The sequence below is a fragment of the Gigantopelta aegis genome, chromosome 3, assembly GCF_016097555.1.
Source record: "Gigantopelta aegis isolate Gae_Host chromosome 3, Gae_host_genome, whole genome shotgun sequence".
NCBI classification, from domain to species: Eukaryota; Metazoa; Mollusca; class Gastropoda; order Neomphalida; family Peltospiridae; genus Gigantopelta; species Gigantopelta aegis.
In genome coordinates this window covers 75,471,024-75,488,953 of record NC_054701.1, presented here as the reverse complement: position 1 = coordinate 75,488,953, position 17,930 = coordinate 75,471,024, and the positions used below count along the sequence as shown (strand labels likewise).

Here is a 17,930-nt window from a genome sequence, read left to right as displayed (position 1 = left end):
CGCACATTAAGTCAATACTTTCTACGTCCATTCGGACTACAGATTTTTTTCTCAAAGGAGGGGCACCTGCAGCATTCCAAAGTACACTAACATATAAATACACCCAGCCGACCAAAATATAATTATGGGCCTACCACTAGAAAGATAAATGTGTTATATTTATACATTAAAAGCTGGATTTCCTTGGCACCTTGAAGTTTAATTGAGTGGTTTGCAACTTTTTTAAGGCCAAGCACCCACCCTCTAGAATCGTCCTTAGCGTTATTCGACTTTAGCTACATAAACGATCTTTAGACAAGCGTGAGTGCTTCAAATAATAGGAGGGAACATACACCAAGAAGAAGACACGGAACCGGCGAAAAGCACGTTGAGTTGCACTGTGTCCAATTTTTCACTTTCCTTGTGACAGTCGCCGACTCAACATGAGCAACTACCACTGCCCCGATGCCAGCGTCATCCAGACTCTGAAAGATGTCGCTAACAAATTGAGAATTAACAGCATCTTGATGACAAACGCAAGCAAATCTGGGTAGGCCATTGACATGCATCCTAAACTTAGCTATTATTATACGTCCGCTTAGCCTATCGCCTACATTGTTCCCGTTTCATGTGGCTAAGCATGTGTTATACTCCCGTTATTACTACTGGCCCTGACAACAATAATTAATACTAATTAATTTTTAAAAAGCTTCATCATTAACAAAATTAAAGGTTATGTGAATTAGTAGATGTTTCAGAACTAGGTCATTCACAAATGATTGTAACATAACTGCATAGTTATTGTTTAAGTTTGTCTTGAAACTGGAATCAAGGGTCAATGACACTTAAACGAAATTTAATGTTAAATCCATACCTTTGGTTTATGTCTGAGGAAGGACTTGCCTTTTGGCACTGTCACTAACCCTAACCCTAATCCAGGGCTCGAATTTATGAATTTGTCTCCCACTGCAATTTTTTAAAGGATTATAATGATTAAATCATCATCATGGGTGAAATGGCCCACCGACGGCAATTTTGAGCCTGCCTATGGCATTATTCTTTTTAAAATGAAATTTGCAGCAAATAAACATGACTGAAAGGTTATTTTGTTGTATGTAGACATTTCAGACATGCAAATGTTAAATATTGGCAATTAATGTACACCAGGTGTATACATTTTACCATTGTTGAGCTTTACCGATGGCACAAAAGTGCCGTCGGTGATGCTCTCTACCTATGGCAATTTATATCTCAAGGACAGCAATTGCCGTCATTAAGTTTGATCCCTGCTAACCCTGTTTATTATAAGTATTTATAATGTTCTTTATATGACAGTGCCAAAGGAAAGTCCTACCATAGATGAATGAGAGATGTACTGTCCTGTCTGAGGAAAGTGCATATTAAAGATCCATTGCTTCTAATGGGACAGTGTAGCAGGTTTCCTTTAAAGACTTTAAATATGTAGCCTGGTGGTAAAGCGATCACTTCAGTCTTGATGTGCTGTTTGTCTGGGATTGATCCCCATCGGTCAGCCCATTGGGCTATTTGTCATTCCAACCAATGCACCATGACTGGTATATCAAAGGATGTGATATGTGCTATCCTGTCTTTGGGATGGTAAAAATAAAATATCCCTTGCTAGTAATGGAAAAATGTAGCAGGTTTACTCTAAGAGTGTCAGAATTACCAAATGTTTGACATCCAATAGCCTATGATGAATAAATCAATGTGCTCTAGTGGTGTTGTTAAACAAAACAAACTTTTAAACTTTATAGAATACAGGTCACAATGACCAAATATTTGACATCCAAAAGCTGATGATTTGTAAATCAATGTGTTACAGTGATTTTTAAAAAATAAAATAAATCTGTATATGATTCAAAGTATTATGCATACAAAAACATGCTTTGTAATTCCTCTTGTAGACATCCAACGTCATGCTGCTCCATGGCGGAGATAATGTCTGTGCTGTACTTACATACTATGCGGTACAAAGTGGACAAGCCAAGGGATCCTACCAACGACCGTTTTGTCTTATCCAAGGTAAGATGTTTGTTTTGTTTGGTGGCTTTAGTCACTATGCATAGTTTGTGTGGCAGGAGTATTCTTCCTCAGGGTTCAAATTGCAAGAAAAATGCCATGGTACCCTATATCTGGTTTCCCACCCACCATGCCTATACAACCCCAATGTTTCTGCCAGAAAGAAATTTTGGGGTATGGCGCTACTGAATTGAATGCAACGACAGTCAACAAGGGTAGGGAGGGGAAGACATCCCCCAGAAAGAAAATGAGTTAGGGTTAGGGTTAAGAAAATGATAAAAGTAATTAATTTTGTCAAAACGTTAATTTAAGACATAAATATCTTCAAAAAAAATTGGGTATGGATCCATATCAGTTTTACTCTCTGGCAAAAACCCTGATTACCCATGTTGTAATATTATGTGTCTTTAATTGCAAAAAAATAATATAAATTTGAAACGGAATTTATGTTTCAAGTGATGAAACTATTTGTGAAAATTATTAAATTAATTTTTTTAGTAACTAAACACGCTTGCGACCAGTTTTGCATTGGTTCCCCTTCAAAATACCTAGGTGCGCTAGTTTTTGTTATTACACTTGCCATGCCCCCGCCCCCCCCCCCACCCCCTGTTAAATTTTTGATCTTTGCAAATTAAAATAAAATTCACCAATTGTGTCTTGTCAGCCGTGCTCCACAAATGATGTAACACAGATTCTGTCTGTGGAATGATGCATATAAAAGATCTCTTCCTGCTAATCAAAAAGAGTAAGTTGTTAATTTGTGGCAGCAAGTTGTTTCTTTCATTATCTTTATAGTCCTTTGTCATATGTCAGATGCCATATACCAGTAATTATAATGAAAAAGCAGAAATGGTATTTCATATGCACATTCTCAATGTGATAAGACCTACCATGGTCATTGATATACAAGTTCACAAACTTTTAATCAAAACATTTTCTTCTTCTTTTTTTAAACAAAGACAAAACCTACATGTAGCAAACTTCATAAAAATCTCCCAATCCAAACCATTATAAAATAATAAAATATTTTAGTGAAATGAAATGTGATTTCTTATTTGCAAGAACTTTAAAAAGCCTATGATGGGTATCTGTATTATATATTGTTTGAATCTTCATTTTAATTGTACCGTCTGTTGATATAAACTTATATTCTTCAGACAATATATCAATAAAAATTTTAGGTTTTTTAAGGGTTTTTTTTGCTTCTCTTTACAGGTACATGTGGCACCCAAATGGTATGCTGCATAGTTGATCAATATCAAATTACATTCTTCAATTACTATATTATTATAACATGTTTTTATTTTTTTCTTCTCACAGGGCCATGCAGCACCCATTCTGTATGCTGTTTGTTCAGAAGTGGGCATGTTTCCGTCTAAACAACTGATGGATCTGAGGAAAATTCATTCAGACTTGGAGGGCCATCCAACTCCTGTAAGTCACTCAATGTATTTGAAATGAGTATAATAACTTAGAGAAATTACAGAAACTAGATTGTTTCCATTGGGAATGGAGTGGAGGGATATCAGGGCTAGCTCTGGGTGAGCAAAACATTTCGCCAAATTGTTTATTAAACTTCAAATATTGCAGAAATCGACAGTTATTTTCAAAAAAAATGTCAATTATTATATGACATTATTTCGCCAAATTAAAATAAAATTCGCCAACTACTTCCAGAATTCACAATTGGCGACTTTGGCGAGTGCCAGAGCTAGCCCTGAATATACTAGTCACAAAAAGTTTGGGCCACATGGTCACTGTAGCCCATTTGCTGGGCCAGTGCTATGTAAATGCTCTTGCAGTTAATGGATGATGGAATGGCTCACTTGCAGGCATTTCGCTACTTGTCTCATGGATATGCTATCATTCAAACATGGCAGGGCTCGACAACAGTCCAGAATGCTCAGTTTACATTTTGGTGGTATGGTTATCCGAATTCAGTTTACAAAGAAATTTGTATCCTCTCAACCTTAATCAAACATGACAAGTGTTGACAACACAAAAAAGGAGTTTCACATGCACCATGCAATTTTCAGACAGGTGCCCTGCTTAGTCAGTAACCAGTTTTAAAAAGTCGAACAATCTTGGATTTTTTATGCATAATTTGCCATACGCTTTTTATCGGCAAACCGGCCTCGGTGGTGTCGTGGTTAGGCCATCGGTTTACAGGCTGGTAGGTACTGGGTTCGGATCCCATTCGAGGCATGGGTTTTTAATCCAGATACCGACTCCAAAACCTGAGTGAGTGCTCCGCAAGGCTCAATGGGTAGGTGTAAACCACTTGCACCGACCAGTGATCCATAACTGGTTCAACAAAGGCCATGGTTTGTGCTGTCCTGCCTGTGGGAAGTGTAAAAAAAAAAGATCCCCTGCTGCCTGTCGTAAAAGAGTAGCCTATGTGGCGACAGCGGGTTTCCTCTAAAAACAGTGTCAGAATGACCATATGTTTGATGTCCAATAGCCGATGATAAGATAAAAAATCACTGTGCTCTAGTGGCGTCGTTAAATAAAATAAACTTCTATCGGCAACCAAACAAGCTGTAAGTAAGTATATACAATCTAAAATGCTTTATTCAACTCTGTAGCCTACTTTTCATTACCTATCACTGCCCCTGATTTGTTTTTGATTTTTTGGAAAAAAGTAAGGTAAAATTTTATACTACTTGTGGCTAATATATTATAGGAAGACCTTACTAGTCATGGTTAAGTCTGTCTGCAATATGACCACTGCAATAACCAGTCAAAATACCAACATTTAGCGAAAAATATCTAGCTGAATAGTCTGTATTTAGGTGTGCTACAAGTTAAGAATAGCAGAATGATACAGCATATTTTCTACATTAAATTATTCATTGATTCACATATTCAGCTTATTTCCATGTTCATTAAAGCATAACTAGTGAACTGTAACACTTGGAGTAAATTGCATGCATGAATGATGGGTGAGACATGTTCACTGAACTATGTTTTTTTTTTTTAATGCAGTTTTATGATAGAAATATCTTTTTAATAAATGATTTTTGATGTCATGATTAAAGGGAGACCGCTGTTAAGATATGTTTCAGTAATGGGTGAATTAAGTAATCTAGGAACACCGTTGTGGCTGTAACTGTTTTATGACATTTTAATATTTCACTCTGAACAATTTCATCATGGTCTTTTGGTAGCAATAAAATTGTATTTAACATAATTATTAGTGTTTACCAGTATTTATAAGTTTTCCCTCAAAACTTTCAAATTTATAGAAAGGTTCTTAAGGATTTAATGTTTTGCATAGGTCATTTAATTTTTTGTAATCAGTTACATAATATGTTTTGAAGTGAACAATAACAACAGGGCACATTATTTCATGAGAACTTTGTTCTGTTCGTGTGTCAGTTACGCAACTTTAAAATCTCGAGAATCGCCAATCAGTTGACCAGATGTTTGACATCCAATAGCCGATGATTAATAATCAGTGTGCTCTAGTGGTGTCATTAAATAAAACAAAAACTTTCGTGTTAAACCACATGACCTGATCCGGGACCACAGGCTGGACATTGCCCAGCGTTAGAGAACTTGCCTGATGTGTGGTCTGTCTAGGATTACCAAATGTTTTACATCCAGTTGCCGATGATTAATAAATTAGCGTGCTTTCATGGTGTCATTAAACAAAACAAAAAAACAAAATCATCAGGGACCAGTCAGATAGTTTGTGAGCGTGAGTGTTGCTAGTTGTGGCTTAACACTGGGCTGACCACACATTTTCAAATCTATCTTAGCCAGGGCTTCTAGACAATGGTAGCCCCACTCCCATGGCTAGTGATAGTCAATGTTGGGATAGTAAATACCTGCTATTGCTATGCCCGACGGCTAGTGAATTTTTGTTGTCAAATGTTACAGTTAAGTCTATTTTGTAAATATGAATATCCTGCCCCCACCCCAAAGTTGTTGGGTTTCTTCTTTTTTTTAAACACCACAAACATTTAACACAGAGACTAGACATTTTTGGTATTCTTGGAAGTCCGATGGCATAACCACTACACCAACGAGGCCGGTCCCGCACCCAAAAAGTTAGTGTTTTTAAGCTCTATCTCCCTCTTAGGTCACATATCCGATTATTATTATTATTATTTAGTAAACTTGTATGAACTTAAAAGTAAAGTATTACTAGTGAATTTTTAATCTGGCTAGTAAATTTTTAATATCACAGATATATAAATTCTAGAAGCCCTGTTAGCGTTATGTTACCGTAGGCTGTGATGTCACATTGCATAGCTCCCAACAGTTCTACAATATCATAGAGCTAAGATAGTTAAGAAAATATGGGCTCAGATGTGCGCATTTTGACCAATTTCAGTTTTCAGATTAAAATTTTAAATACTATTGGGTGTGTGTTTTGGGTTTTTTTATTGAATATTAATGCGATTTTTATTTTGTTCCTATTAATAATATTTTTTAATTGGTCTCGACAGCGCCTCAACTTCATCGATGTTGCCACTGGGTCTCTGGGACAGGGTTTGAGCTGTGCAGCAGGAATGGCCTATGTTGGCAAATATTTGGACAAGTCTGAGTAAGTCCATTTCTCATGACATCTGTAGTTATACTCTTCTTTTTGTATTTGTCGCGTAGCTCATTCTAGATACAGGCCCGTAGCAGGCAATAATTTTGGCTTTTTTCTTTCTTTTTTTTTGATAACCTTTACATCTCGACTGAACGTAAAAGTTGTAGCAAGACTAACAGATCGAGATTAACGGCTAGAGTTACAGTAATGGGCAAATAACTTTTGAATCATGCCACCAGACCCTCCAAATACCTTGCGCCTTTGGTGCTAGTTCAATTTTGGGGGGGGGGGGGGGGGGGGGGGGGTTGGCCATAATGTCCACCATGCTATGGGCCTGAGATATTTTTCAATTTGTTTACATTTTATTAGTATTTACAGTTAGTGTATACTATTATATTCATTTGATGTTTTTACAATCATTTGTAGAATATCTGATATGTTGTTTTTTGTTAAACATAAAAATTTAGTCATCAGTAGTTTGGGTCTTTTACAGTTAATGAATTTGTTGTTAATAGATTAGTTTTTTTACAGTTCCTATGTATAGTTGTTTGTTTTTATTTACAGTTACCGTGTCTACTGTCTCATTGGTGATGGGGAGAGTGCAGAAGGATCTATCTGGGAGGCTTTACATTTCGCCAGTCTGTACAAACTGGACAACCTCACGTTGATTATTGACATTAACCGACTGGGTCAGAGCGATCCCACAAGTCTGGGACACGATATACAGGCCTATCATAAAAGGGTTGATGCATTTGGGTGAGATTTAAAAGAATTTAAGGACAGTAATTTTTTTAATATTAAATGCATTATATATTTTTTTCTATATTTTGGTTGATAAACCAGATGGGAGATGATTTTTAACAGCTATTCTCATAGAAAATGCTTGAAGCTTGTCCTGTGTTCAGTTACCTTAAGTGACTTGTGGCTTTGCAAAATGCTTGCTAGCCTACTTTTGGCGTTTACGGGTAATGTAATTTACCATAGTTTGACACCCAATAGCCGTTGTATTTTTCGTGCTGGGGTGTCGTTAAACATTCATTCATTCATGTAATGTAAAAAAAAAAAGCTGGAACCAGTCGAATAAAGGGTAAGATTTTTAGCATTTGGTTCAGTGTTAAAATTTTAGAAGCAGAGATTGCTTCACATTTCACAAACTGAATTTTGAGCCTTGGTAGGTGTTTGCTGCAAAAAACTATCTAGTAAATTAATGCATAGAAGAGAAGTAACTGTATGGTACTTTTTTACTTACTTAGTCATGAAATTTATACCATACTCAAATTTTATTTCTTTGATAGTTGGCATGCTATTGAAGTTGATGGACATGATGTGGAAGCTCTGTGCAAGGTATTCGACACAGCCTCGACAATCAAAGGAAAACCAACTTGCGTATTAGCCAAGACTTTCAAAGGCAAAAATTGTCCAGGTGAGTTTTGAAGGAACACCCTCATCTTTTAGGGGGCAATACATAGCCCAGTGGTCGGTTTGGGATCGATCCCCGTCAGTGGACCCATTGGGGTATTTCTTGCTCTAACCAGTGCACCACAACTGGTACATCAAAGGCCGTTGTATGTGCTATCCTGTCTATGGAAGGGTTCATATAAACGATCCCATGCTGCTAATCGAAAAGAGTAGCCCATGAAGTGGCGACAGCGGGTTTCCTCTCTCAATATCTGTGTGGTCCTTAACCATATGTCTGATGCCATATAACCAGAAATAAAATGTGTTTAGTATGTCGTTAAATAAACCATTTCCTTCCTTTCTCATCTATTGTTGATATTTTTTTATATTATTATTTATCATAACAAGGGGTGTGATCTAGCTCGGTCATTACATTGCTCGACTGAGATCTTTTTTTTTTCTTTTTTTCCCATTATCCCAACCATTTGTGGTACGTCCTGTCCTGTCTGTGTAAAAGTGCATATAACAGTGGGACGATTAGTTGCTCAGTTTTTAAACAGTCAGAACATGGTGGGAGGGGAAAATGAATTGGGTCTCATTTTAATACTGTTAAGTTTGTTTTATTTAACACTACTATTAGAGCACATTGATTAATTAATCATCAAGTGTTAAATGTCAAACATTAGTCTTTAGAGGCAACCAGCTACATTTTTTACTTTAGCAGCAAGGGATATTTTTTATATACTTTCCCACAAACAGGGCAGCACATACCATGGTCTTTAATATACCAATTGTGGTGCACTGGTTGGGATGGGGTAAACAGTGTGTCTGTTGATATTTTATTCTACAACCCACCTGACAACTAAATTCACCTGCTATTTCGCATATAGTTTTCCATCAAAAAATGATGCAGTGTTTTGGCTATTTCGCTGAACTTTTGTGTAAAGTTACAGATCACGTTTTTGGGGATTGACTTTTATGGGGATTTGTCTATTCTTGACAGAGTTATGGCCCTTGGACATAGACGATAATGAAAATGTGTTTGGACATGTATTGCTTTGGCAGTATTTAAAGAATGTTTGTTAATGAATGTAAAAGTCAAACACTGTTGCAGCCATACACAATTTTTGCAGTTTTCACTGATGATTGATACCTTTAACAAAGAAAATTACATTGTAATGATCTAAATTGTTCATTATTATATAACGACAAGATGTTTTACTACCTAGGAATCGAGGATCAGTTGAACTGGCATGGCAAGGCTCTTGGGGATAAAGAAGCAGCTGTCTTGGAACACATCAAGTCCTTGATTGTCCAGAAGGAGCCGCATACTTTGAAACCGCAGGAACCAACTGCCAAGGTTCCAGCTGCCAACATTCACAATATTGTCCTGTCGGAGCCACCAAGTTACAAGAAAGGTGATGAGGTGGGTGTATTGTATTTTTTATTTTCTACACAAACTTGACCGGCAGGACGTGACCTAGTGGTAAAGCGTTCACTTGATGCGCGGTAACCTTGCAGTAACAAAAACAACTGGTTTCAATGCCTGAATTTGAATTTTAAATGTGAAGGACTGCAAAGCTAGCTCTGGGTGAGAAAAACAGTTCACCAAATTAACTTTAAATATGCAAAATCCACTGTCATTTTTCAACAAAATAACAATTATTACATGAAAAGTTTTCGCCAAATCAAAATAAAATTTGCCAGTTGTTCCTAAAATTCGCAATTGGCAAATTGGGTTAGTGGCAGAGCTAGCCCTGAGCAGGTAAAGGTGATATAGAAAATTACTACAGTCAAACCTCGTTGCAACGACCACATTCGTCCATGGGTCACTTTGTCGTTATATCGAAATAGTCGTTATATCGAAATTGCCGTTATAAAGATTTGTTTTATTTAATGACACCACTAGAGCACATTGATTTTTTAATCATCAGCTATTGTGTGTCAATAGTAGCAAGGAATATTTTATATGCACCATCCCACAGACAGGATAGCACATACCACAGCATTTAATATACCAGTCGTAGTGCACTGGCTGGAACGAGAAATAAACCAATGAGCCCAACGACATGTATCACGGACCATTATTAAATATTAAGTATATTATTATTAATCATGGCGCATTCACAGTCAATCTAATCGATTGGTATCTACTTTGTTTACAAGATGTCATAAAACAAATAAACTTGATTGTTCGAAGTTAATCCTTTAATTGAACGAGACTAAAGACTTATTTTCAAAAGCAATACACTATGATTTAGCCATCGGTAACTCTGACATCATGTGACACTGTTGGATGGCTACGAAATCAAGGATGACAAACGGCTGTGTGTACTGCCAACATCTGTGATTATGTAATGTCATTGTAGAGAGGTGTTCAGAGACATCGGATGCACGTTTGTTCGCAATTTGCTCTGTCAGTGTCAGAAGGTGTGAATTCCGGTGTAATGAACAGAATAACATTGATGTACATTCATTCCCGACAATTTGTGGTCGGATGGTGTAAATGTCGTAGTAACAACGGTCGTTGTAACAAGGTCTGACTACTGCAATTTTCTTCTGTCACTTCACTTGAGTAAGCAGTTTTAATGACTTGGTGGTGGGTATGCAAAACTATTTCCCCCTTTAGCCCTACATGTGATCAATTTTTGAACTGCCCTAAGTGAATTATATTAAGAAAAATTATTTTTTAACATGTTATCTTTTCAGCTTGCCACTCGGGCTGCATATGGAAATGCTTTGGTCAAGATTGGCACCAATAATAACAGAGTTATGTCCCTTGATGGTGACATGAAGAACTCTACCTTTTCCAATAAATTCATGGTAAGAAAATTAAATATGAGATATGAATGTGTGCTATAGGTAATACTGTAGACAAATATCTGCAGTAGCTACAATAGGTTAATTTGATATCATTTTTTCTTCTTTTTTTTCAACTACAGTATCTAAGGAACCCATTTTTTACCTTATGTGTAACACTACATCAGTTAAAGCAACCTGTTAATTTCTGTTGATGTCTATACAGAATATTATATAGGATTGGCCATGAAGTAACACTTATCTTCAACTGAATTTTGTCAAGCAAGTTGGATATGTTATTAAACAAGTTTTAAGATAAATGGTATCTTCTAATAGACACAAATGTAGTCTCCTCAAAAACCATGTTTAAAATATATTTTAAGTGTCTTTTCCAACTAATCCTTGTTTATTGTGCTTGCAGTTAACTTGTGTCACACAACAGTCAGTTTCAGGTTAATTTGTATGTTACAAAGCATTTGGTTTCAGTTGTGTTTATTTCATTGGATGGTATGGCTGTGACGACCAGGTTGTCAACCTGGTGCAACCAATCAGAAGTGTCAAAAGTGATCTCCAATGTATGTTAAGAGACAAAAATATATAAATAAATGGTGATTTTTCTTGTGGGTGTGTTAGAAAAAGGATCATCATAACTTTGTATACATTTTTATGTTCATCTTTGTTGATTCCATTGCCAGGCAAAGTTTCCCGATCGATTCATCGAGTGTTACATTGCTGAGCAGAACATGGTGGGAGTTGCCATTGGCTGTGCTACCAGAGATCGTGCCGTGGCGTTTGTCAGCACGTTCGCTAGTTTCTTCTCCCGAGCCTACGACCAGCTCCGAATGGGAGCCATTTCTATGACCAACATCAATGTTGTTGGTTCTCATGCAGGTGTTTCTATAGGTAAGACGAATCTTTTCAAATAGGCTATTTCTTGTTCAGCTATTGCACCACGACTGGTATGGTGCATATAAAAGATCCCTTGATACTAATTGAAAAATGTAGCGGGTTTCCTCTCTATGACTGTGTCAAAAATGACCATATGTTCGACATCCAATAGCCGATAAATTAATAAATCAAATGTGCTCTAGTGGTGTCGTTAAACAAAACAAACATTACTCTTTAGACTATCTTTGGGATAGTACATATAAAAGATCCCTTGTTACTAATGGAAAAATGTAGCAGGTTTTCCTCTCTAAAGAATGTATGTCAAATTACCAAATGTTTGACATCTAATAGCTGGGAGGGTGGGGCGTAACTCAGTGGTACAGTGCTCGCTTGCTGCACAGTCGGTCTGGGATCGATCCCTGTCAGTGGGCCCATTGGGCTATTTCTCGTTCCAGCCAATGCACCACGACTGGTATATCAAAGGCTGTGGTATGTGCTGTCCAGTCTGTGGGATGGTGCATATAAAAGATCCCATGCTGCTAATGGAAAAGAGTGGTGACAGCAGGTTTCCTCTCAATATCTGTGTGGTCCTTCAGGGGTTTCCCTAGGGCCGTTAGGCGTAGTGGCCCGACACGCCTTGGTCCGTAAAGTAAGCGCTTTGGCGACGTGGAAGCGCCTGAAATCAATTGCCGCTATGCCTTGATTTGAAGTGCTTTAGAAAAACAATTATCACAAGTACGAGCGTGGCAGTCGATTACCTCTTGCAAACAACTTGTGTACCAGTATATCAAGCACACCTAATCACTGACAGGTAAAACACTTCCTAAATACCTAACAATGGACCAGTTGTCTGCTCACAATTGGTGTTTGGTAATTTACCACATCTATTGGGACCACTACTCCGTCAGAAAGACGCTTACGTGTAACGGGATTCGCATGCCAAGTAATCAATTGCAAGCTAAAAGGCCGATCAAAGAAGATGCCCATTGACAGAATCAACTGTACTATTTAGCAGAATAAACGATAGGTGAAGCACTTTTTAAAAGTACAGTTAAGTTGGCAATCAGTCATTTCTATCCTAACACCCCCTTCCCAAAACACACGCTGAAAACATCCATGGCTCGTGCTGTCAGTAGACAAATTAGCCATTGGCTAATTAAAAATAATTTTTACAAAAAATGGCTAATAAAATTACAAGTGGCTAAAATTTTCTATCTTCTGATGTGAACAAACAGTTACATAATCTTTTCGACACCTCAAACATAATAATAATACCAAATATTCAATTAGCGTAATAGCGATCTCGCGACCTGTAATGAGAAACGGTGTTATCCAGAATACAGCCTAGGCCATATGATGTTTGCTTATTTTAATAATCAAGGTTATTAATTTTAACGGCATGCATTCAACATGTATGACAGCAATGTGACGGTGATTCAATGTCTGGAAGATCTGTAACTTGTTATTTTAACTTTGTAAAGTCTTTGAACCAAAGTAATAAAAACAAACCGACAATGCATGTCAATTTGAATACACATGCCAGTTCAAGGCCGAAAGACATGTAGGCTATCCCAAGGGGCATGAGTTCAGCCAGACCGAGCGAAAACAACGTTCGCTACACTAGTTTGTGCGCTTCACGTTAAACCAAATGGACATGACGGACACCAATCAAATAGTTCGCGAACATTAGGAAGAACGTTCGTTGGCTGAACTGAGCAAAAGCTCTCTGCGCAAATATACGTCACGCTTCAGAGTTAGCTAACACCCACGTGTCAAGAGATATCGTTGTGAATATTAAACAATATGATTATACAGAAGTAAATCTTGATATAAATTTGTAGAAAAACAATAGTTGTTTGCATCAATGAATACATAACTGCATTTTCGGATATTTCCTTTGTCTGTTAATTTTGTACCTATGGTCGAGATCACACATACAGATCGCAATCGCAGAAAATGAACATGCAGTATTTATACAAATTGCAGTTAAATGTACACAGAATTAGTTTACGATAATCATATTTGTTAGATAATGTTAGATATATATTTGTAAAACCGTGAGGTGACATTTAATAAGTTAGCTGGATTTTAAAAAGACCGTAAATTTTAATTTTATTAACGTTTTGTTTTGTTTTTGGGTTTTATTATAAATGGAATATAGTGTGAAGTCAGCATTCTTAGCCTAGGTATTTTACAAGCAGAAATCACAATAAGCATTTAACAAGACGCTGAAATCAACAGTAACAACATGGCGCAAATTGAAGGCAAACACTTAACTGTTTTCAACCCACTACCCCACTTCTTTTGGCTTGATTTGTGTTATACTGATGCTAAATACGTAAGCGCCTTTAAAAAAAATCCTGGGGAAAGGCCTGGTCCTTTACCATATATCTAACGCCATATAACCGTAAATAAAATGTGTTAAGTGCATCGTTAAATAAACCATTTCCTTTTGTAATAGCTGATGATTGATAAATCAATGTGCTCTAGTGGTGTCATTAAACAAAACAAAATTCTTGTTTTTTTAATTCTTCAATTACTATTTGCACATGTCAAAAGATTTCTTTCTTTTTATCAGTCACTCTTGTAGTTTTTTATTTCTTCACATCTACTTTTGGACCTCTTGACTTTATGTTGTCTATTTATTGCGGAATTTTTTTTTTTTTTGATCCACCATTTTTGAATTTGATTTCAGGTGAAGATGGCCCATCTCAGATGGCTCTCGAAGATCTAGCAATGTTCCGAGCCATTCCCGGCTCCACCGTCTTCTACCCCAGCGATGCCGTTTCTACAGAGTATGCGGTACAGCTGGCGGCTAACACTCCCGGTATTTGCTTCATTCGTGTCAGTCGACCAAATATACCCATCATTTACAAGAACGATGAACCGTTCTCAATTGGAAAACTAAAGGTGATTTGATTGGATATATATTAAGCATTCTACAATGAATAACAACAGAATGGCAAATGTTTCAATTTTTCTTTTAAAAATGTTCATGATACAATTAATGTGGTATATTCGAAATTGGCCTTCAGTGTTCAAATATAAATAATACATTTATATTTTTAATACCCCTGAACCTATGGCATTTCAGCTCTAGTCCTATGGATTTGTCTGAAATTCCCAAGACCTAATCAGAGGCTGTGCTTATCAAATTTGAGTCTAGAATCATGTAGTACACATGTAGATAGCTGTAATCTTCCATTGTGTCATGAGCATCCTATTCCGGTCACATGGTAACTGCTCCCTTCTTAGTCCTACACATCTACAGTCCAAATGTATTTCTACTTTGCTCACATTCTTTTTACAAGACTATCTTCTTTGTTTTTGCATAGGTGGTTCGTCAAAGTTCCTCCGACAAGGTGACGGTGGTTGGAGCGTGTGTCACACTGGTTGAGGCACAGAAGGCCGCAGATCAGTTGGCAGCAACTGGAGTAAATATCCGTGTGCTGGATCTGTTCACCATCAAACCCATCGACAAGGAGGCCCTCATCAAAAACGCCCGCGAGACTGGCGGGAAGATCATCACCGTGGAGGATCACTATCCTGAAGGTGGGTGGATAACACCTGGGGTTGGGGTTGATCCAGGTGGGGTGGGTTTAATTACCATTTAGTGTGGTAATGTCTATTCTAGCATCGATCTCTGTCGGTGGCCCATTGGCTTGTTTCTCATTCCATTGGCTTGTTTCTTGTTCCATTTGGTTGTTTCTCGTTCCATTGGCTTGTTTCTCATTCCAGACAGTGCACCATGATTGGCATATCAAAGGCTGTGGTAATTCAGATGGTGCATATAAAAGATCCCTTGCTACTAATGGAAAAATGTAGTGGGTTTCATCTCTAAGATTGTCAGAATTAACCATATGTTTGACATCCAATAGCCGATGATTAATAAATCAATGTGCTCTAGTGGTGTCATTAAACAAATCAAACTTCGTCCTCTCTAAGACTGTATGTCTGAATTACCAAATGTTGTGCATCCAATAACCAGGGGCGGGACGTAGCCCAGTGGTAAAGCATTCGCTTGATGCGCAGTCAGTCTAGGATCGATCCTCATCGGTGGTCCATGGGCTATTTCTCGTTCCAGCCAGTGCTCCACAACTGGTGTAACAAAGGCTGTGGTATGTGCTATCCTGTCTGTGGGATGGTGCATATAAAAGATCCCTTGCTGTTAATTGGAAAAAGTAGCCCATGAAGTGGCAACAGCGGGTTTCGCATCTCATTATCTGTGTGGTCCTGAACCATATGTCTGACGCCATATAACCATAAATAAAATGTGTTTAGTACATCGTTAAATAAAACATTTCCTTCCTTCCTTCTTTCAATAACCAATTGTTTGCATATTGTTTTTCAGGTGGTATCGGTGAAGCTGTGGCAGGTGCTGTCAGCGAATGTCGAGATATCATAGTGAAGAGACTGGCCGTTAACGCTCTACCCAGGAGCGGAAAACCAGCCGAACTGCTCGAGATGTTTGGAATCAGTGCCAGTGCCATCGTCAAAGCAGTCAACAATATGCTGTCCATGTAGAACTACCCACAACACATTCATCAGTGTGGGAAAAACCCCATAGTATACCTCATGTGAGGCAGATTGCCTCATTTGGTGCAGATTAGACATTTATTATGCTGAGCATTTTGAATTTGAATAGATATAACAATGTTACAATTGGACATTTTATTGGTCATATATTATTTTCTATATAATACAACGCATTCGTTAGTGTGAAAACCCCCGTAGTACGCCACATTTGGTGCAGGTTAGACATTTATTATGCTGAGCATTTTAATTTTGAATAGATATAACAATGTTACAGTTGGAAATTTAATTGATCATATATTATTTTCTATATAATAGTATTTTAAATTAAAAGGTGTGATATTGATATTTGTTTATGCTCAGTAATTTGAGCTTATTTAAAGATATTTATAATGATATTAGAATTGGGAATTAAATAATGTTTTCAAGATAATAGTATCTTGAAATTAAAATTGCTAGTTACTAGAAATTTAAAAGGTGTATACCTGTATTTGCTTATTCTGCTTTGTTTAGTTTATATATGCTATTTTCTAGAGGAATATATATTTCTTTAACCAATTGCTTTATTAGTTTTTAGATGCTTTTCTCTTATTCTTTAACTTTTAAAACTTGAGATCTTTTGAATGAAATAGTACACGATACAAAAAAAAAATTTTTTTTATACTATAACTTACCCATGATATCCATGTCATAAACCCATGTGATAATTTACTTTATTAACCCTGTTAATAATGGTATGTAAATTTTCAAGGTCTCTAGGTAATGTGTTGCTGTGGATGGCTCATTTGCTTACAAGCCAACAAGACCCCGTGTACCTGAGCGTAACGTTTTCAAAGATTTGTTTAAAATGCGTGACGTCAAACTAATCGTGATAACAATATATTATCGATGGTGGCGACTTTAGTATTGTGATTTACTAAAAAAAATTATTAAAATGTTATTTTAGAAGTGTTATAGGATAAATAGAATTCGCTACTCGTGTTTTTTTAATATGTAAAATATCAATCTCGTCTAGTTTATCGGTATTTGACGAATCCTCTATTTATATAATGTTTAAAGATTATGAAGAATGTATTATAACTTTGTACCTTGTTTTACTTGGTAACAGAATACTAAGTTGATTTTTGCAATATTATCAAATAGAAACAAAGTGATTTTAGCAAATATATTACATATAGTGAATACAACATAAGATACCATTAATCTTATGAGCAAAAAGCGAATTGGTTATGTTTTAAACAACAAGTTTTATGTTAAATGGTATTTAACAGACATGAGTGTATTATTCTATTTCTTACATATCAAAAACTGAGTTTTAAACAGATTTAAACATCTTTTCCAAATAACTTATTTTCAGTCATTGCACTTGTAGCCAACTTACAGGTCACAATCTAATCGATTTCAGGTAACAGATCACCTAGGAGCAGCCAGTCGTATGACCTTTAATTGTTATCACGCATATATGTTTTACTAGTATGTGTTACCAAAAATAATGAATGGTATTCTCACCAAAGGGTGTGCAAGAAAATGTATCATCTCAAAATGTGACGGTGATAATTACATTTCTTATTTCTTTAGCTTTTTATTTCATTTTACAGTGACCAGTTGAAATTTACTATATACAAACAAAATACCAAATTTGTTAATAGTTTTGTTTCAGCTTATATACTACACAATATACTATACATGTTTTGTACAAGCTGTATAGTATTAATTTGAATTGAATTACAAAGTGTTATGGGTTTTTTAC

At 36.6% G+C, this 17,930-nt stretch overlaps 1 protein-coding gene across 1 annotated transcript; it reads left to right on the top strand.

Moving 5' to 3' along the window:
* The first annotated feature begins 343 nt into the window (after nucleotides 1-343).
* On the top strand, nucleotides 344-16,945 carry LOC121392593 (transketolase-like). The gene is made up of 12 exons (XM_041523740.1): nucleotides 344-529; nucleotides 1,905-2,022; nucleotides 3,340-3,453; nucleotides 6,474-6,571; nucleotides 7,127-7,318; nucleotides 7,858-7,985; nucleotides 9,190-9,386; nucleotides 10,670-10,783; nucleotides 11,455-11,662; nucleotides 14,343-14,557; nucleotides 14,983-15,199; nucleotides 15,999-16,945. The coding sequence occupies exons 1-12, from the start codon at nucleotides 423-425 to the stop codon at nucleotides 16,169-16,171; spliced, it is 1,881 nt and encodes a 626-aa protein (XP_041379674.1). The 5' UTR covers nucleotides 344-422; the 3' UTR covers nucleotides 16,172-16,945.
* The last annotated feature ends 985 nt before the right edge of the window (nucleotides 16,946-17,930 follow it).